This window comes from Carcharhinus amblyrhynchos, chromosome 11 (genome assembly GCF_965287045.1).
Source record: "Carcharhinus amblyrhynchos chromosome 11, sCarAmb.v2.hapA, whole genome shotgun sequence".
Classification (NCBI taxonomy): domain Eukaryota; kingdom Metazoa; phylum Chordata; class Chondrichthyes; order Carcharhiniformes; family Carcharhinidae; genus Carcharhinus; species Carcharhinus amblyrhynchos.
This window is the reverse complement of record NC_137334.1, coordinates 39028177-39050512: the sequence shown is the minus strand read 5'-3', so window position 1 is coordinate 39050512 and position 22336 is coordinate 39028177. Positions and strand designations below refer to the sequence as shown.

The window sequence follows — 22336 nt, the reverse complement described above, 5'->3', positions numbered from 1 at the left end:
AGAGGGGACAGTCAGTGTCTGGTCACCCAATCTACCCCCATCCAGAGGATTAAATACTCAGAGTGGGTACAAACAGTTGGGCTCTTTATGGTTGAACAACATATTATATGCAGGTTAAAGGACAGCTGGACATAAAAATGCGATCAGTTCAGCACTACTCCAGTTGCTGTGTCACATGTTGCCTTGCGTCACTTCTAGTGGTGATGATGTATTTTAACTACATACATAATCAGAACAGTGCATTACATATATTAACACAATAAGAACATAAAAACTAGGAGCAGGAGTAGGCCATCTGGCCCCTTGAGCCTGTTCCGTCATTCAATAAGATCATGGCTGATCTTTTCATGGACTCAGCTCCATTTACCCACCCTCTTACCATAACCCTTAATCCCTTTACTGTTCAAAAATTTATCTATCCTTGCCTTAAAAACATTCAGTAAGGTAGCTCAACTGCTTCACTGGACAGGGAACTCCACAGATTCACAACCTTTTGTGAAGAAGTTCCTCCTCAACTCGGTCTTAAATCTACTTCCCCTTATTTTAAGGCAATGCCTGCAAGTTTTAGTTTCACCCGCCAGTGGAGACAACTTCCCTGCTTCTATCTTATCTATTCCCTTCATAATCTTATATGTTTCTATAAGAACTCCCCTCATTCTTCTGAATTCCAGTGAGTATAGCCCCAGTCTACTCAGTCTCTTCTCATAAACCAATCCTCTCAACACCGGAATCCTCCTCTGCATCCCCTCCAGTGCCAGTATATCCTTTCTCAAGTAAGGAGACCAAAACTGTACACACTACTCCAGATGTGACCTCACCAGCACCCAATACAGCTGCAACAAAACCTCGCTGTTTTTAAACTCCATTCCTTTAGCAATGAAGGGCGAAATTCCATTTGCCTTCTTAATTACCTGCTGCACCTGCAAACCAACTCCTTGAGATTCCTGCACAAGGACACTCAGGCCCCTCTGCACAGCAGCATGCTGCAATTTTTTACTACTTAAATAGAAGTCCATTTTGCTGTTATTCCTACCAAAATGGATGACCTCACATTTACCAACATTGTACTCTGTCTGCCAGACTTTCGCCCACTCACTTAGACTATCTGTATCCCTTTGCAGACTTTCAGCGTCCTGTGCACACTTTGCTCTGCCACTCATCTTAGTGTCATCTGCGAATTTTGATACACTACACTTGGTCCCCAACTCCAAATCATCCATCTAAATTGTAAACAATTGTGGTCCCAACACTGATTCCTGAGGCACACCACTAGTTACTGATTGCCAACCTGAAAAACACCCATTTACTCCCACTTTTTGCTTTCTGTTAGTTAACCAATCCTCTATCCATGCTAATACCCGTAACACCATGCAACTTTGTCTTATGCAGCAGTCTTTGGTGCGGCACCTTGTCAAATGCCTTCTGAAAATCCAGATACACCACATCCACAGGTTCCCCATTGTCCACTGTGCATGTAATGTTCTCAAAGAATTCCACCAAATTAGTCAACGTGACTTGCCCTTTATGAATCCATACTGTGTCTTACCAATGGAACAATTTATATCCAGATGCCTCACTATTTCTTCCTTGATGATAGATTCAAGCATTTTCCCTACTACAGAAGTTAAGCTTACCAGCGTATAGTTATCTGCCTATTGTCTACCTTTTTTAAACAGTGGTGTCACATTTGCTGTTTTCCAATCTGTGGGAACCACCCCAGAGTCCAGCAAATTTTGGTAAATTACCATAAGTGAATTTGCTATTTCCCCCACCATCTCTTTTAGTACCCTGGGATGCATTCCATTTGGGCCAGGAGACTTGTCTACCTTTAGCCCCATTAGGTTGCCCAACACTATCTCTTTCATGATAATAGTTTTTAGGTCCTCACCTGCCATAGCCTTCGTGTCATCAATTTTTGGCATGTTATTTGTGTCTTCTACGGTGAAGACCGATACAAAATATCTCTTCAATGCCTCAAACATTTTCTCATTTTCAGTTATTACATCCTCCTTCTCATCCTCTAAAGGACCAATATTTATTTTAACCACTCTTTTTCATTTTATATATTTGTAGAAACTTTTGCTATTTGTTTTTGTATTCTGAGCTAGTTTACTCTCATAATCACCAAACTTTTCTCTATAGCTTTTTTGAGGCTTTCTGTTGATCTTTAAAGATTTCCCAAACCTCTAGGTTCCCATTAATCTTTGCCACTTTGTATGCCTTTTCTTTCAATTTAATACCCTCCTTTATTTCCTTAGATATCCATGGCTGATCATCTCTTTTTCTACAGTCCTTCCTTATCACTAGTATATACTTTTGCTGAGCACAGTGAAATATCACTTTGAAAGTCCTCCACCGTTCCTCAATTGTCCCATCATAAAGTTTTTGCTCCCAGTCTACCTTAGCCAACGCCTCCCTCAATCCCTTTGTAGTCTCCTTTGTTTAAGCACAACACGCTGGTATTAGATTTTACCTTCCCACGGTCCATCTGTATTTTAAATTCAACCATATTGTAATCACTTTTTCCAAGAGGATCCCTAACTGTAAGATCATTAATTATTCCTATCTGAGACATCTTACTGTGCTTACCCCAGTCCAACATCGGCATTTCCACACCATTACACAGGACCAGATCTAGGATAGCTTGCTTCCTCGTAGGTTCCATTACATACTGTGCAAGGAAGCTATCGCAGATACATTGTATGAATTCCTCCTCAAGGCGGCCTTGACTGACTTGGTTTGACCAATTGATATGTAGATTAAAATCCCCCATGATAATTGCTGCACAATTTTTACATGCATCAGTTATTTCTTTGTTCATAGGCCACCAAATAATAACATCATGGTGGGGCGAAAATTAAACTACGCCTATCAGTGACTTTTTCTCCTTACTATTTCTAATTTCCACCCAAATGGATTCAACCTTTTTTTCCATAGAATCTATATCATCTCTCGCTACCACCCTGATGTCATGTTTAAATGTCAGAGCTACATCCCTTACTTTCCTGTTGGTCCCCTCGAACAGTCTGCTACCCCTGGATATTTAACTCCCAGTCGTGACCATCCTGCAACAATGTCTCTGTAATGGCCACCAAATCATACTCGTTTGCAATGATTTGTGCTGTCAACTCATTTACCTTGTATTGAATGCTACGAGCATTCAGACAAAATGCCCTTATGCTAGTTTTTATACTTTCTTTTTGAATTCTACCACCTCCATTAATAACAGCCCCTGAGTTCTCCTTTTAATATTTTTCCTGATTTTTGATGGAATTGGAACCTTCTCCCGACATTTTGTTCCTGCTCCCTCCTCCTCAGACTTCTTACTTAGGTTCCCACCCTCCTGGCATATTCGTTTAAACCCTTCCCAACTGCTCCAGCAAACACTCCCCCAGGACATCAGTCCCAGCCCTGCCCAGGTGTAACCTATCCAATTTGTACAGGTCCCACCTCCCCCAGAACCAGTCTCAATGTCTCAGAAATCTGAAACCCTCCCTGTGATATCATCTCTTCAGCCATGTATTTATCTGATATATCCTGTCATTTCTACTCTGACTAGCATGTGGCACTGATAGTAATCCTGAGATCGCTACCTTTTGAGATCCGATTTCTTAACTTTTCTCCTAGCTCCCTGTATTCTGCTTTTAGGACCTCATCTTTTTTTTTTACCTATGTCATTTGTGCCAACATGTACTATGATCACTGGCTGTTCGCCCTTTTCCTTCAGAATGTCCTGCAGCCGCACCAAAACATTCTTGACCCTAGCGCCAGGGAGGCAACATACCATCCTGGAGTCTCATTTGCAGGCACAGAAATGCCTGCCTATTCCTCTTACAATTAAATCCCCTATAACTACTGCACTGACACACTTTTTAACCCTTTCCCTCTGTAGCAGAACCAACCGTGGTACAAGAAGTTTGGCTGCTGCTTTCTCTCGTGAGGTCATTCCCCTTCAACAGCATCCAAAGCCATATATCTGTTTTGCAAGGGAATGGCCACAAGAGATTCCTGCACTACCTGCCTATCTCTCTTGCTCTGTCTGGTGGTCACCCGTTCTCTTCCTGCCTGTGGAGTTTGAGCCTGCAGTGTGACCACCTCTCCATGCATGCTATCCATGATACTCTCTGATTCACGGATGTTCCAGTGTCTCCAGCTGCGGCTTGGGCTCTGAAACTTGAGCCTACAGGAGCTGTAACTGGAGCTACTTCTTGCACACATGCTGACCCAGGAGATGGGAACTGTCTTCTGCCTGCCACATGGAGCAAGAGGAGCAAACCATGGCTTGGAGCTCTCCTGTCATGTCTTACCGCTTTAAATTAAACTTTTGAAAGATGTTTTGTTTCAGATTATATCCAATTTTCTAGAACCCTTCTTTCGTGCTCCTTGTTACTACCAAATATAACCTTTTCAAACCATAAAAACCACAGAAATTACACAAACATTATTGTAGTGTACAACACCAGCAACTACAAAGCCAAGAGCAAAAAGAAAAAAAATAACACTTACTGATCAGTCAGCACTCTCCCTTGTAGCCTCTGCTACCTGTTTGACCTAACTCCCTGTGTTCACCCAACCCCAAAAGCATTCCTCTCAGCCAGGCAGCTCACCATGCAGGCAGAGCAGCACTCTGAAGTCTCTATTTTCATATCACAGTATAACAATACAATGCAGAGATAATGCTCTCTATGGGAAAAACAGTTTTACCAGAGTCAGTTTGAAAAGGGATTAGACCAAGTATTGTCTGGCACTTTGGATTTGTGAGTTTATTATCAAATAAATCAGTTGGACTTCAACCTGTTGTTGTCAGACTTCTTACTTTGAATTGCCAGGACTGTTGTGACCTGGAGAGAAATTAGTTGAAATGTACCTTGTTGGTTGTGATTGGAAAAATCAAACCAGAAAAATCAAGTAGAGTAAAAGAACTGTTAAAGGATACTGAAGTTTCAACCTGGCATGGTGGGAACTGCAAACCTTTGCTGGAGAACTGGTGGTGACTTCATACATGTGTATTTAAAGCTACATACCTGCAGAAGTGTGGCACAAAGTAAATGTGGTTGCATGATATATTGCAATTGTTTCATGAGTTAGTGAAAGTTATCTTTTTCTTTTGTTTGATGTATCAGTTGCCTATAATTAATTTTTGATTCATGCTGATATTAGTTTATTTGTTGCTAAAAAAGTGCAATTTTGTCCATCAGTTTATTTCTGTTGTTTGCTTTGGAAATTCATCCTTTTCTAAAGCAGTTATCACCATGAGGATCGTAACATGATAAAATCTGAATTCATATTTTAAAAGTATTTGATTTGTTATGAAGCACCATGGGCATGTTAAAGTCATGAAAGGAATTATAAAAAGTATAAGTTACTTTCATTATTCACTTGGTTCCTGGATAAGCAACACCTCTGTTTTAAATTTTTTAGCTTTCTTTTCAAATCCCTTCATGGCTTCACGCGCCCCATCTCTGTAATCTTATCCGGTCTCACAAACCTCTAATTTGACCTCTGTGTATTCATGTTGTCTACTAATAACCTTCAGATGGCAAGGCCCTAAGCTCTGGAATACTTCTTTGAACCCCTTTACTTTTATAAAATGTTCCTTAAAAGCAATTTCTTTGGCTAAGCTTTTGATCAAATGCTCTAAATATCTGAAGCACAGTGCCAAATCGTGCTTCTGTGAAACAGTTTGGGAATGTTTTTAATTATGTTTAAAGGTACTCGATAAATACAAGGGGCAGGATTTTCCAGCCGTGCTCACCCCAAAACCAGAAAATCCCACCCAAGGTCAACAGACCATTGCATTGTCCACCTGCTACAATTCCTGTGGCAGGCAGGATGGGAAAATTCCCCCAATATTGTAGTTCATAATTGTTCTGATCATGTATATTTTCTGCCTACTCTTCCAGAATTAATGACTGTCTTCCTGCTCATTAAACAATTTGTCCTTTTTTTTCTCCCTAGGTTATCGTAGAAGCAATTTATAATTTTAAACCAAAACTTAAAGTTGCAATTTTACTCATTGCAATGGCTTTGATCTTGGGGATTTTTAACTTGGTTATATGTATATTCATATGTCGCAAGGTAAGAATAATATTAATCCACTTTTGCAATTAAAATGCATAACTCTTCGTTCTTGGCTGCTTCCATTATTTTCATGTAGTTCAATTTTAGTGCAAGAAACAGCACCTCACATTTCAAATTTGCACTTTATCACCTTCTGGACTAAACAGCAGCTGTTGGTAATGATTCTATTGCCATTTACACCATCTTCAGACATTTTTTATTTCTTGTCCCATTACTTAATCTTTTGAGTTGCAGCATTATCTGTTCCATTGTTTATTCAATCCTGCCTTCCATCTGTCACAAACCACCTCCTTTTGTTCTTTGTACTCTTTCCACTTTTCCTGCTTTTGTATTTTCTTAAAAACCTGTTACATTCATAATATTTTCTAATGAAATGGTCAACAATTTAAAACATTAGCTGCTTGTCTCTCCACAGGCGCTGAATGTTTCCAGTATACTCTGTTCACATATACTGTTCGGTCTTCCTGTAATGTTAAATGCACAGACACACTCATGCCAAAGTACACACTGAAGAAATAAGGATATATTTTGAAGGAATAGTGAAATATAATAATATGGGTGAAATGTAATTGCATTCTTTGATTTATACTTTGACAAAAATAAAAATATCAAAGTCTCAACTCAATACTTGCTTTTCTGTTCAAATCTTATTTTGCTGCTCCAGGGCTCCCAAAAGAAAAGTAAAAGTTATCTTGAATAGTCTCTTTTTCTAGTAATCATATTCTGATAGGCTTTCACCTGGCAGGATTTTATAACATCAGGCCACTGCTAAACCTGCACAAATGACATTTTATTTTATCTGTGAGGTATAGAAGACCAAAGAATGTTTTTGTTGTGTCATCAATATTAATTTATCCTTGTGTTGCCAATACCACTTTTGCTTGCTTGCTTGTTCATCCTTCAAAGATTACCATGTTTATTATCTGGTTGTTTCTGAGGAGTTTGATGAGTACATAAGTAACTTGCAAGATATTTACGATTTCAGTTTTCTCCATGCCAGTAACTGACAAAAATCATCGTGTAAAAATCTTCACTAACCACTGTTCGAAAGATATGTAAATGTTAAGCAGTAAGAAACTGATCATTAATTTTGTGATTTATTTCCCCTCCCGCTTCCTTTAGTGTGGATTCTTTAAAAGAAAATTGAAAGAACAAATCATTGATGAAAGGAAAAAATGTAATCAGCGAGGAAGATGGCTGCAACTAAGTCAAGAGGAAAATGATGAAAACACTTGGTACATGATTCAAAACTAAGAATTCAAATTTACAAGAGAAATTATGAAATGGAGATCAAACAGCAATGCAAGATTATAAAATATATACATTTGAGTAAAAACATCTGAATTGTACTGTGAATGATCCTGCAGGAATTCCACATTATACTTTGGACAGCCTAAGTAGGCAAACATTGTGCATGAAAGTGTTTTTATATGGTGTTTAACTGTATTAGGGTTTATTTTAATTGAAGTTTGAGTTCAAAACAAATAATCCAAGTTTTATTGAGAAATGCACTCTCCCAACTTTACTTGAAAAAAAGACTACAGATTTCCCATCTACACCATTTGTCTTTTTCCCACCTGTAACAATGAGCAAAATATTGCATTTGTTTTTTGAGACAGATGCATCAGCTAAGAATCGAAGGTGTAGATTTTCTATCTCCTGCCCAGGGACTAGAACTAGTTTTGCGAATCAGCCATCCATTAAATATACCACTTGATTTTAATTTCCATTAACTGCAATGGAAATTAAAACCTCGTTGTTTCTGTATGGATGGCTGACCCACAACACCAGTTTTATGCCCAGGCAGCAAGGAAAAGTCTACCTCGATAACAACATATGAATGCATTTGTTAATTTTGACTGCACAAGATAGGCAGGGATTTTGTGGCACTTGCTTGCTCCGAAACCAAAATATCCCGCCCAACGTCAACGGACATTTCCAGGTCCGATCCACCCCTTGCCCATTCTGAATCCCGTGACGGTAAAATTCTCCCCATAATTTCTCTCAGGGAGCTGTTTGACATTTAGTACATGGTCTGTCCAAAATTAATGGATCCTAATCTTGAAGCGGCAATCAGTATGGTTGGGGGGGAGCAGTGTAAGGCCTGCAGATGGGATGGTCAGACCTCAGGCAGGTGTGGGGCAGAGTCAGGCCTTTGAAAGGTGGATGGGGATGCGGGGTGTAAAAGAGAATCGCACAAGTGGGATGAGTTGCAGATAAAGGAGTTCAGTGGTGGGATCAGTCTATGTCTTTAAAAATGTTACCAGAACTTTATCTGACTAACTATTGGTGTAACCCTATCTGAGCCATCTGAAGTTTGTGATTTAAATTGCATTTTCAGATAGTTCCCAGTGCAGGGCAATTGCCCAGAGGAAGTTTGTGCTTCTGGGTAATTGACATGTAAAGCCTTACCTGGAAATCCCCCAATCCAATGCTGGTGAGTTTGGAAATTATGGCCCAATATGTAAAGTGTCAGCTGACCAGTTTTAGAGGTGGCGTACTTGAAGTTTTTTTACTCCTTATAAGAAGCACAGAATGAGACTGTGTGTCCTATCATTCTTGTGCCAGATCTTCAGTTACTCCCATTCTCCTCCTTTACCCTGCAAATTTTCCTATTCAAGTACATATCCAGTTTCACTTTGCAAGTTACCATTGACTTTGCTCCCACTGCACTTTTGGGCAATACAGTCCATATCATAACTTCTCACTGCACTTTGGAATATATATCATTGCCTACAACCCCTGCTTCTTTTAAAACTTATCTTAAATTTGCATCATATGGGTATCAACGTTCCTGCCAGTTGCTCCTAATTTACTCAATCAAAACACCTATTCAAACAGTAAACAACGAGGAAGACAGAGAGTTCAAGAGGGCACTGGCATTCTTGTGGAATGGATAGATAAATGGTGGTTGAAAAGGTGCAAAGTTATTAACTTGGTAGGATGAATGCGGAGAAACAGAATGTTAAATAGTGCAACTTGAAAGGTGGGATATAAAAACAGAAAGATTTGGGGGTGTTTGTACACAAATCTTTGAAGGTGGCAAGACAGATTAACAAAGCAGTTAATAAAAGCAGATGAGATCCTGCACTTTATAATGGTACAGACTACAAAAGCTAGGATGTTATATTAAACCAATGCAAAACAATAGCTTGGTCCCTGCTGCAATATCATGTCCAATGCTGGAATCTCACTTTTGGAAGAAGATAAAGGTACAAAGAGATACACTGGAATGATTATGGGGATGAAGGATTGCAATTAGGAAATCAAACCCAGGTCCCTGGAGCTGTGAGGCAGCAGTGCTAACCTCTGTGCTACTGTGCTCCCATTTTGATTTGATAGACATAGTCAAAAGCATGAAGGGGTCTGGACAAAGTAGATAAAGAAAAATTGTTTCACACTGTTGAAAGGACCAAGAACAAGACCATACAGACTTAAGGGGATTTTAACCTGCATAGTTGATTGGTTGACTCAAGTAGGAATGCGGTGGACTTGAGAAAGAGTTCTTAGAATGCTGTTGGGATAGTTTCCTCGAACGGTATGTTACAGAACCTACAAGGGAACGAGTTATCTTGGATCAGGTCCTGTGTAATGAGACAGGTAAAATTAAAGCTCTTCTTGTGAGGGGATCCTCTTGGAATGAGTGATCACAATACGGTTGAATTTCTAATACAGATGGAGGGTGAGAAAGTAGGTTCCCAAACCAGTGTCCTCTGCTTGAACAGAGGGGAGCACGATAGGATGAGGGCAGAATTGGCTAATGTAGACTGGGAGAGCAGACTAGTTGGTAGGACAGCTAAGGAACAGTGGAGGATTTTTAAGGAGACAGTGATAAAGAAGGAATGTAAGAAAAGGGATAAGCAGCCATGGATAACTAAGGAAATAAAGGAGAGTATTAAATTAAAAACCGACGTGTACAGAGTGGCCAAAGCTAGTGGGGAATTAGAAGATTGGGAAAGCTTTAAAAAACAACAAAGAACTACTAGAAAATGATAAAGAAAGGAAAGATAGATTATGGAACTAAACTAGCACAAAATATAAAAACTGATAGTAAAAGATTTTACAAATATACGAAAAGGAAAAGAGTGGCTAAAGTAAACGTTGGACCCTTAGAAGATGAGAAGGGGGATTTAATAATGGGAAACGAAGAAACGGCCAAGGACTTAAACAAGTTTTTTGTGTCGGTCTTCATGGTAGAGGACACAAATAGCTTACCGAAAATTGACAGTCGTGGGACTGTAGCGGGTGAGGACCTTAAAACGATTACTATTACCGAAGAGGTAGTGCTTGGTAGGCTAATGGGACTAAAGGTAGACAAGTCCCTGAGCCTGGATGGAATGCATCCCAGGGTACTAAAAGAAATGGCAGAAGTAATAGCAGATGCGTTAGTTGTAATTTATCAAAATTTGCTGAACTCTGGGGAGGTGCCAGCTGATTGGAAAACAGCTAATGTGACGCCACAGTTTAAAAAAGGAGGTAGACCAAAGGCGGGTAACTACAGGCTGGTTAGCTTAACGTCCGTTGTTGGGAAGATGCTGGACTCCATCATTAAAGAAGAAATAGCAGGACACCTGGAAAAGAATGGTTCAATCAAGCAGATTCATGATCATGGATTCATGAAGGGAAAGTCATGTTTGACAAATTTATTGGATTTTTATGAAGATGTAACGACTGTGGTTGATAGAGGGGAACCAGTGGATGTGGTGTTTTTAGATTTCCAGAAGGCGTTTGATAAGGTGCCTCACAAAAGGTTGCTGCAAAAGATTAAGATACATGGAGTTGGGGGTAAAGTGTTAGCATGGATTGAGGATTGGCTATCTAACAGGATAAAGTCTGACAACACCAGGTTTTAGTCCAACCTATTTATTTGATAATATACTCGCAAGCTTTCGGGTTAGCCCCTTCGTCAGGTGAATGGAGAGTTCTGGCCTCAGACAGAGCATATAAAGCACAGACAGTTTAGAGATTACTGATTAGAATGCGAATCCTTACACCTAACCTGCTGTTCAAGACCTGAAGTGGCTGATAATGTGAGTGGAAGGAGCACTGATCACAGTTTAAAGAGATGTGTATTGTCTCCAGACAGTACAGTAAGTGAGGTTTTGCAAACCCAGGCAAGTCACGGGGGGTTTGCCTGGGTTTGCAAAACCTCACTTACTGTACTGTCTGGAGACAATACACATCTCTTTAAACTGTGATCAGTGCTCCTTCCACTCACATTATCAGCCACTTCAGGTCTTGAACAGCAGGTTAGGTGTAAGGATTCGCATTCTAATCAGTAATCTCTAAACTGTCTGTGCTTTATATGCTCTGTCTGAGGCCAGAACTCTCCATTCACCTGACGAAGGGGCTAACCCGAAAGCTTGCGAGTATATCAAATAAATAGGTTGGACTAAAACCTGGTGTTGTCAGACTTTTTACTGTGTTTACGCCAGTCCAACGCCGGCATACCCACATCATATCTAACAGGAAGCAGAGAGTTAGAATAAATGGGTGCTTTCCCGGTTGGCAGTTGGTGACTAGTGGCGTGTCGCAGGAATCAGTGCTGGGGCCTCAACTGTTTACCATATACATAGACGCTCTGGAGGAGGGGACCAAGTATAGGATAACAAAGTTTGCTGATGACACAAAGATGAGTGGGAAAGCAAATTGCATGGAGGATGCGGAAAATCTGCAGAGAGATTTAGATAGGCTAAGTGAGTGGACAAGGATCTGGCAGATGGAGTATAACGTTGGCAAGTGTGAGGTTATCCACTTTGGAAGGAATAATAGTAAAATGGACTATTATTTAAATGGTGAAAAATTGCAACATGCTACTGCGCAGAGGGACCTGGGGGTCCTTGTGCATGAATCGCAAAAACTCAGTTTGCAGGTGATCAAGAAGGCAAATGGAATATTGGCCTTTGTCACAAGGGGGATGGAGTATAAAAACAGGGAGGTCTTGCTGCGATTGTACAAGGTACTGGTGGGGCCGCAACCAGAGTACTGTGAGCAATTTTGGTCCCCTGATTTGCGAAAGGATATACTCGCCTTGGAGGGAGTGCAGAGAAGGTTCACCAGGTTGATACCGGAGATGAGGGGGTTAGCTTATGAGGAGAGATTGAGTAGATTGGGCCTGTACTCATTGGAGTTTAGAAGGCTGAGGGAGAATCTTATAGAGACATATAATGAAGGGGCTAGACAGGGTAAAGGCAGAGAGATTATTTCCACTTAGAAAGGAAACAAGAACTAGAGGGCACAGCCTCAAAATAAGGGGGAGTCAATTTAGAACAGAGTTGAGGAGGAATGTTTTCTCTCAGAGAGTAGCGAATCTTTGGAATTCTCTGCCCACTGAAGCAGTGGAGGCTATCTTGTTAAATGTGTTTAAGTAACAGGTAGATAGATTTCTGATTAATTAGGGAATTAAGGGTCATGGGGAGCAGGCGGGTAAGTGGAACTAAACGACTATCAGATCAGCCATGATCTTATTGAATGGCAGGGCAGGCTCGAGGGGCTAGATGGCCTACTCCTGCTCCTATTTCTTATGTTCCAAAAGAAGCTATGGAGACACGAGGAGAAACTTTTTCACACAGCGAGGGCTTAAGATCTAGAATCAGCTGCTTAAGGGTGCGATGAGGCAAGTTCAGTTGAGGAACTGAATTGCTGGCTAAAAATGAAGAACATTCAGCATTATGGCAAGGTAGTGGAATGGCAATAGGTCAATTGCTCATTTGCAGAGCTAGCACGGACACAGTGGGCCAAATACCCATTTCTATGATGTAGCAACTCTGTAATTCTCTGAATACAAGCTTAAGTTTCAAAGGAGCCCAGAATTAGTCACTGGAATGAAGATGTCCAACCGGAAATGTCGCATTAGAAGAGACCATTATTTAATCAAATTTAATTAGTAGAAATATGTAGCTTAATTTTTGTAAGGCAAGTTAAGTACAAACTAATTTATTTGAGAAAAGTATTCAAAATAATTTAGATTTTCTATTGTACAGAATGTTTACTCATGTTACCTCCTGAAGCTCCAGAGTAAAAGCCAGTCAGAGGTTTGAAGTCTGAAGTGCTGTAGAATTGAACAAGTAAAACAGAACAACAAAATGACAAGTTATGGGAAGTTGCTTAGAAGCATGAACATATCCATTAGCTTGAAAAGTTCCACTTGTCTCTCTTGTGGAAGACTAATAAGAGATTAAAAATTAATAAATAAACTATTGGAAGTGAAAGTAATTTTTTGCATTTGTACATGATAATTTTGAAAGTCAGTTGTAAATCAAAATCAATAAGTTACACCAAACATACACCTCACAATGTGCAGTGAAAAAATCCAAAAACTGAAGACGACTTTTTTTATAATGTATCACTATAAAGGAAGCTTAGACACTTTGGCATTTCATATTTCATCTATATTCTGTTTGTAAAGCTCTATTTTCTTAACTTCAAAATATAATGCATACTATAAAATACATTTCTTAAATTCCCAAATTATTTTTCTGTCAGAGTTTTCAGTTAGCCATGAAGAGATTTTACAATTTTAGAAATTCTATTATGTTGTTTTCTACTGGTTTCTTACTATAATATTCCTGTCAATTTGAAGAGTATAAAATAATCAACAAGTCATACACAGGTCCTCATTCTTCTGACTGTAGCATTAAATTGTTTGAACTAGAACAAGCAGTTCACTATGTGCTACATGTGCCAAAAGTGGTATAAACAGATTTACAATTTTATTGCACATAACTAACAGAAAATTTTCCTCTAATGTTACACAAGTTGGTATTCAATGGATACAGGCTCAAAAGTACACTCATCCAAAACAAAATTTATGTATTTACACTTAAATATGTTATGCAAATATAGAACGTAATGGAATGCAGTCATTTTATAAAAGTTGCACAAATCTTTATCGTGATTATGGTCTGAAAATAATCTTGATTCACTGCTTTCAGAAAAGTTTGATAATTACCACTCGAGGAATCGTTTGGTATTATCTTCACTATAGGCAGCTGCACTTTACTGTATGATCATCAAATTCTTCAATATTCCTTCCATACAGAGTAATTAGCTGTGGGTGGATTCTATGAAAATCATGGATAAAATAATTTACAAAATTCAGAAAATGGCATTATGTGATTCTGTTGCATGATTGTCAGTAGACGGTGTTTCAGTAAGGAAAGTATATATCATGAACTACAAATATACACATTTTTAGTTCATTAATAATGTATGTAATAAAATGTATGCACAACTAGAATACATTTCAATTTAGGATTAAACCAAATGGTTTTGTTCTTTGTTTTTTAATTTTTTACTCAAATAGTTACCCCCAAATGAAATTATGTAAAAATATCAAAATTCTAACATGAGCATTAAATTAATAAGTATTATAATTTTAGAAATTCTACTATTGTTTTCTACTGGTTTCTTACTATAATATTCCTGTCATTTTGAAGAGTATAAAATAATAAAAGATCGTTGCAAAATTCTGACTGTTGCATTTGTAAATATTCATTGCTTACTTTATATGAACTTCTGAAGTTCCCTCCATTAAGTTGCCATCAACATTCCATGGATAGCTTTCTTTCAGAGAAAGCACAGAAGGGCGACGTGAATGGAAATTAGAATTCTCCTCTGATGTTGTTTCAGTCCATCCGTTATCAATCCTTGCGTGGATTTTAACTTCTTGGACTGTATATGTCTTCACAAAAGGAAAATCAAACTACAGCAAAGAGACAATATATAAACGTATAAATCAATGTTTATTCAGTTTAGAATTTAAAAATTAAATAAAACAGTGACTGACCCATTGTCAGCTATTTTGGTAGTCATTTTTTTGAGTCATTAGCTTACAAGTTCATTCATACAGTAGTTTACAGGGAGTGAGGACTCACTTAAGAGTGGTCTGTTCACCTGAGGAAATTATCTAGTGCAAAAACCCACAAAAGTAAAAAAATCAAACTGGAGATGATTACTGAAACATAAATACATTGTTCTTTATAAATGTAATTTATTATTGTTCAAAATTCAGATTGCTCCATAAACTATTTATAGAGTGGCATGAGTGGATTACAAACTCATGCAAATAAAAACAGACAGCATGAAAAGAGCTAATCTGGATTAGATTGTACAGTGTTTTATATTAAGTAATAATCCAGTATCTGATGTCTTGTGACAAGAAACTAATTCCTTTAAGACAGAAGTATGCGAACACAATTAGGAAACATGTATAGGATTTACTACCTATTAATCTAGGAAAACTAATTAAGTGGACCTAATAAAGGTTGCTATATGTTTGAATTTACCTGATTCTTTAGGTTACCATATCGTTTTAAGTGCTTTATAAAATCTGCTCGTGAACTGTTTTGCACAGCAATAAGTGACATGCTTCCATTGTCCAACCTAAAACAGAAAAACTAATACTCACTGTTCAGTTTAAATAGTGAACTAAAAGCTATTACAAGAAAAGATTTTGACTTTGAATTGTTAGTAAGTCTGAAGTCTACAAATTACTGTTGGTAATATTTGTGGATGAGCATTAAAATGAATGAATTAATGAAGCAATTAAAACAGTGGACAGGAATGTCATATGAACATGTTTGCTAATTTTACTGGCAATTTTTAGCTTTGATTTAATAATACAGTGCAGTACTTCCTGACATATAGAGCACGATCAAGGGGCCCCATTCACCACGGTTGCAAATCTTGTTATGCCCGCTAAATCTCATGGGTGGCCGAAAAGCGGATTTTCAGTGGCGACATTTCAGTTTACGATCTTCCCCGCCTCCGGTTGGAGAAGTGATCAGGTTCACACCCACAGAGTGTGGGAACCTGATCTCCATTCATTTAAATAATTTTAAATATAATGGAAGGATTTAATGTCATACTGTCCACCAGTGACGTGTTCAACCCCCCCCCAACCCGTGCAATATCATGTGAGTGTCTTGTCCGTCAGCACTCTGTAATTGCACAGAGTGCTGTTTAATCAGGACAGAAAAGGCATCTGTGAAGATGGCAAAGTTCACAAAGCTTTGCTTGCCTGATCCAGCATTATGCAATTCGAGGAAAATTCCGCCCATAAAGTCAATAAATGTAGTTCAAATAAAGTTATTATCAGTGCGCTATTGCCTGGCCAACAACACCCACATCATATGAAGAAATATATAAAAAAATCTCCAACAGTAGAAAATTAAAATGTTGCAGGTTTATTACAGTATTTCAGTGTGTGTTCGATCAGAATAATCTAACTCTGTAACAGTTGGATTTAGTATTGCAAATACTTGATGTGCTTTTGTTTTATCTGTAGCATTTAAGCATTTTGAAAAAATTGTTTTACTGGTTTAAGATTAATCATTTAAGCAAGTTTGCATGTTGTCCTTAACTAATGGAAGCAGATGTGATTTTCTAAAATCCAACTCGTCATTGAGCCTAATCTGAACATTATCCAATGATTATTTCAACAGTGACCTCAGCACACTCAACCTGCAACTATTTAAAAAATATTCAATTCCACTGCCCTCATAAGGATCCAAGATATCGAGGCTGGCAAGGGTGAACGTTGGACCGTTAGAGGATGAGAGGGGGGACTTAGTGGTAGGGGATGGGAAAATGGCTGAGGCCCTGAATAACTTTTTTGTTTCGGTCTTCATGGAGGAGGACTTGAATAATTTGCCGGGTGTTAGTGATGGAAAGTTGGTAGGAGTGGAGGGCCTGAATGATGTTATTGTTACTAGAGAGGCGGTGCTCGACAGACTGGAGGGACTGATTGTGGACAAGTCCCCAGGACCGGATGGAATGCATCCAAGGGTTCTGAAGGAAATGGCGGAGGTCATAGTGGATGACTTGGTGATTATTGTCCAAACGTCGCTAGATTCCGGGGAAGTGCCGGAAGATTGGAAAACGGCTAATGTTACGCTGTTGTTTAAGAAGGGTGGCAGGCAAAAGGCGGGGAATTATAGGCCAGTTAGTTTAACGTCTGTTGTAGGAAAAATGTTAGAATCCGTGATCAAGGAGAAAATAGCGAGGCATCTTGAGAATTGTTTGGTAGAGCAGACGCAGCACGGTTTCGTTAAGGGGAAGTCGTGTCTGACGAACTTATTGGAGTTCTATGAGGATGTGTCTAGGGCGGTGGATAGAGGAGAGCCGGTGGATGTGGTCTTTCTTGATTTTCAGAAGGCGTTTGACAAGGTGCCTCACAAGAGGTTATTACAGAAGGTCAGGGGGCATGGAGTTGGGGGTAGGGTGTTAGCGTGGATAGAGGATTGGCTGTCAAATAGGAGGCAGAGAGTGGGGGTCAATGGGTGCTATTCGGATTGGCGGTTGGTGACTAGTGGAGTGCCCCAGGGGTCGGTGCTGGGGCTTCAGCTATTCACCATTTATATAGATGATCTGGAGGAGGGAACCGAGTGTATGGTGTTGAAATTTGTTGATGACACCAAGATTGGTGGAACGGCAAATTGTGCGGAGGGTGTGGAGAGTCTGCAGAGGGATCTAGATAGGCTGGGCGAATGGGCCAGGAACTGGCAAATGGAATTTAATGTTGGCAAATGTGAGGTTGTCCACTTTGGTAGGAATAATGGTAGGAAGGACTATTACTTACGTGGCGAAAAACTGCAGCATGCGACGGTGCAGAGGGACCTCGGGGTCCTTGTGCACGAGTCGCAAAAACCCAGCCTGCAGGTGCAGCAGGTGGTCAGGAAGGTGAATGGGATGCTGGCCTTCATAGCGAGGGGGATTGAATATAAAAGTAGGGAGGTCTTGCTGCAGCTGTACAGGGCACCGGTGAGGCCGCAGCTGGAGTACTGTGTGCAGTTTTGGTCGCCGCACTTACGCAAGGATATTTTGGCCTTGGAGGGAGTGCAGAGGAGGTTTACTAGGCTGATTCCGGAGTTGAGGGGGTTGAACTATGAGGAGAGGCTGAATAAACTAGGCTTGTACTCGTTAGAGTTTAGAAGAATGAGGGGAGATCTCATTGAGACGTATAAGATGTTGAATGGGATGGATAGGATAGAGGTGGAGAGACTCTTCCCGCTCAGTAAGGACAGTAGGACTAGGGGGCATAGCCTCAAGATAAAGGGGGGACGGTTTAGAACAGAGTTGAGGAGGAACTTCTTCACTCAAAGGGTGGTGAATCTCTGGAATTCTCTGCCCGTTGAAGTGGTGGAGGCTGCCTCGCTAAATATTTTTAAGATGCAGGTTGATGGGTTTTTGATGAGAGAGGGGATTAAGGGTTATGGGGAGAGGGCGGGAATGTGGAACTGAGCCACGACAGATCAGCCATGATCTTATTGAATGGCGGGGCAGGCTCGAAGGGCTAGTTGGCCCACTCCTGCTCCTATTTCTTATGTTCTTATGTTGAGGAGGAACTTCTTCACTCAAAGGGTGGTGAATCTCTGGAATTCTCTGCCTGTTGAAGTGGTGGAGGCTGCCTCGCTCAATATTTTTAAGACGCGGGTTGATAGGTTTTTGATAGGCAAGGGGATTAAGGGTTATGGGGAGAGGGCGGGAATGTGGAACTGAGCCACGACAGATCAGCCATGATCTTATTGAATGGCGGGGCAGGCTTGAGGGGCTAGGTGGCCTACTCCTGCTCCTATTTCTTATGTTCTTATGTTCTTATCTACATCACAATACACATTTCTGGGAATGAATCCGAAAGCTCAGAGGGAAGACAGGTATTTCAGGTACCGGTCTATTAATTTAAATCCACTGACCTAGTATTAGGTGCAAGGCCTCTTGGTGCCATCGAACAAATACATGGAATTGCCATAATGCTAATATTGAGGAAATGTCCTTGCATGGTTTGCCATTTATCTTCATCATCTGCAACACACAACAAATAAACATTGCTGCAGAAGTATACTACCAAGAAGTATACTGCCAAGTTGCATTGCAAATTCACTGGAGGAATTTTGCGCTCAAGTTCACCACAAGCATAAATGGTGGCACGGGTGCAAAATTCTGCAAGAGCTGGAAAACAAGAATCTCACTGGCAAGACCTCATTTACCAATTTTCTCCACTTCCCCGCCAGTGATGTAATGAGTTTTTCACCCAGGAAGTTTGGGAACCTTAATTCAATACATTTAAATATAATTTAAATCCAGGCCCCCACATTAGGAACTGTCCACTTGCCAACGTGGCATTTTGTTTACAACTGTCTATTAAAAACAGGAACCAGGTGAAAGGAACCCACGGGAGGGCACAGGTAAGTATAGACCCAGGGGAGAGGGGCATGCCAGGGCACTAACTTGGTATTTGCCTCCAGGTTGAGGGGGGTGAATGGAGAAGGGAGGGGCCCCTCTGGGGAGCTCCAAGGTGAGGAAGATTTCTGTGTTTGTGGGGAGGAGCCCGTCTGTGTGTTGGGGGTGGGTCTCCTTGTGCATGGTGGGTAGGCTTCATCATTTTTTGTTATCAGGATTCCTGACATTGCTGGATTTACCTGGCCCTGCCCTGGCAGCATGGGCCATACTTTCATTTTTCTTTGCACCAAGCACTGGATTATCTGGCGATCTGCATGTTGTTTTCTCACCCCAGTTAGCACTTAGTGCAAAAAATGGTAAAATTTCACCCACGGACTCCATTTGCTTTCATGTTGCAGCTAACATTCAGTACTCACTACATTGTTCAATCGCATTCATTTCATCTTCATTTCTAAAACAAATTGGAAAATAAGAAACTTATCAATATCAAAAGCAAATCCATTCTGTAAGCAATATAAAATAACCTCCAATTTGTGATTAGACTAATGGTAAGGCTACCAGTTGTTTGAGCCTCACGGTAGCTGTAAAGGAGATATGAGTTCTGTTTCTTCACAAAATACTTTTATTTCTTTGATTCAACTTCATTCATAATTCTCCACCAACAAAGTAGTGCCACTTGTGACCCATTCATTTATCAGTGACTTCGACTGAATAATTGACATCAAATTAAGACTTCATTGGAAGGTCTGTTAGTATGGAGGAAATCCAATGGCAATAGAAAATTCCGGAGTACAGATAGATGTGAAATCCAGAATGCCATCATAGATACTCGCTGCTCCACCACATCGGTTTAGCATTCAAATGATGGCATCAACCCAATTTGGAATTTGACTAAGTACTAGAACCGCTCCTCGCTAAGTGGAACCCTTTCCATTTTCATGACTATGAATTTGGCTACGTGCCTTTCTGTGGGTAATTAATAAATTTTTCTATTAATTGGACTTGGATTTCTGGGTAGCTATGCTGTGCCTTGGAACCCTGCCTATACTATTGCCCTATCCTTTGCCACATCACAATACAGAATACCAATATAATTTGTTGAGTTATAATGCAACATCTTTCAAAAGAACATGGGCAATGACCATCAACAAGAATCTAAACCTTGATAGTCAAACACAGTACCATTGTTGAGTGTGATCAGTCCCATCATTTCTCATTCTTATGTGTTTTGTGTCACAAGACAGACACAAAATATTTGTCTAATCCTTTCCTTAAGCCCAATTATGGCTTTTCCTGTCTCATCCTCTAACAGAGCTACATTTACTTCCACTATTTTCTTCCTTTTTACATATTTTTAGAAGCTCTAACAATCCATTTTTATATTACTAGTTCACTCTCATTTTATTTTCTCCTCATTATCAATTTTTGGTTTTCCTCTGCTAGTTCCTAAAATTGACCCAATGCTCAGGCTTGTTACTTTTCTTGGCAACATTATGGCCATGATTCTCCCAAATTGGATTAATGCCCATGCCAGTGGGGAATCTGGAGCATCTATCAGGTAGGATTCTCCCAACTGAAAGATGCTAATTTATGCATTGCGGAGAAGCTGCCAGCAGCGCTGCTGTTCCGAGACTGGGCTGCCATTTTTAAATAGCGACCCAATCTCCATGCTCAGAGACGGGCCCCTCCCTCTCCCTCAAAAAAAAAGTGGATATCTACCATTGCTGAGGAGTTGGTTGTGCTTCATCAACCCTCTGGATCCAACACACCAGTTCCTTGCTTGTGAGGACCTGGACAAAAACCTGCCTGGTGCAGATCCCGCTGGGCATGCAGGTGAATAGCAAGAGCTTTTTGAATGGGCTATAATCTGCTTATTGTATTTACAGTACAGGAACCTGATCGGGGTCAGCGAAGTGGCTGAGAACATCGCGACAGGTTTGACATCCGGCGCAAAATCCATTTTTGTGGCAATGCCTAATTCTCCAGGTCATTATGATTTGTGATCGGAGCTAGGAAGCCTGCAGAATAACTCTCCTCTTCTTTAATCAAATATCTCTTTAGTTAGCTATAGACAGATCACATTTCTTGTGAAATTTTTATTTTTCAAGCAAATATATGTATTGAACTTATTGAATAAATTTATTCAGAATATTGACTTTTTAAAAAACGGTTTGCATTGTTTATCTACCAATATGTGTTTTCTCAATCTCAGCCAACCTTCCCCTTATCCCTGTGTAATTGGCTTTTTGAAGTTATGTATATCACTTTCGAATTGAATGTGTAATTCTAAATACTTTGATCACTCTTGCCAAGATGATTCCTTACTATGAGAATAATTAACTCTGTTTCAGTACAGAAAACAAGATTTAAGATAGCCTGTCTTGATTGATTTCCCAGTTAAGTTCTTATGCACTCTTTTTGGAATCTGGCTTGAATGCATCCACAAATTGTTCTCCAATGACTTTGTCCATTTGATTTGTCCAATTTATACAAAGATTAAAAACCCTCACAATTAATGTATTATTTTTGTTAAAGCTCCTCTTATTTCTCGATTAATAGTCTGTCCAACAGTATAGCTACTACTGGGGTGTGGGCTATAAACTAGCTCCACCAGTGTCTTCTGCCCCTTAATATCAGATTGTCAATCAAACTTTTATGCATCCTGTTTTTCTGGGCCAAAAGCGTTCCTCGCTTTTGTCATTCTTTGTTATGATGACTACACCTCTACCTCCACCCTCGCCACCCCCCCCACCAACCTCCCTCCCCCCCGCAACCCAACACCCATGCACTCACCCAACAACTATAAAAATCTTTCCATTTAATCTTTATTTTCAAAATATTGAGTATCCCGGAATATTTTACTTCACAACTTTAGTCACCATGCAATCATGTCTCTGAAATGACCATGATGTGGGTATGCTGGCATTGGACTGGCGTAAACACAGTAAAAAGTCTGACAACACCAGGTTTTAGTCCAACCTATTTATTTGATAATATACTCGCAAGCTTTCGGGTTAGCCCCTTCGTCACCTCTAGGGCCTTGACTCCTCTCTTTAGATATCTAAATATTCTC

The 22336-nt window shown here is 39.9% G+C and overlaps 2 protein-coding genes across 8 annotated transcripts in view; one reads left to right on the top strand and one right to left on the bottom strand.

Moving 5' to 3' along the window:
- The window catches only part of itga4 (integrin alpha 4), a 134296-nt gene extending 123374 nt beyond the window's left edge, over positions 1 to 10922 (top strand). Inside the window, exons 27-28 of the mRNA XM_080198886.1 lie at positions 5959 to 6078; positions 7204 to 10922. Of these exons, the coding sequence (XP_080055012.1) occupies positions 5959 to 6078; positions 7204 to 7335 (252 nt within the window). The 3' untranslated portion in view covers positions 7336 to 10922. The remainder of the gene's footprint in view (positions 1 to 5958; positions 6079 to 7203) is intronic.
- The window catches only part of cerkl (CERK like autophagy regulator), a 158956-nt gene that overhangs the window by 5888 nt on the left and 130732 nt on the right, over positions 1 to 22336 (bottom strand). For 4 of the 7 annotated variants that reach the window (XM_080198889.1, XM_080198887.1, XM_080198890.1 and 1 more), the window contains 5 exons: positions 19680 to 19714; positions 18777 to 18885; positions 15369 to 15465; positions 14586 to 14785; positions 13451 to 14144 (listed from right to left, as the gene is read on the bottom strand). In XM_080198889.1, the coding sequence (XP_080055015.1) occupies positions 14063 to 14144; positions 14586 to 14785; positions 15369 to 15465; positions 18777 to 18885; positions 19680 to 19714 (523 nt within the window). In that variant the 3' untranslated portion in view covers positions 13451 to 14062. Of the gene's footprint in view, positions 1 to 13082; positions 13133 to 13450; positions 14145 to 14585; positions 14786 to 15368; positions 15466 to 18776; positions 18886 to 19679; positions 19715 to 22336 lie in introns of those variants that run through there. The other 3 variants (XR_013888159.1, XM_080198888.1, XR_013888158.1) reach the window with 2 other exon arrangements.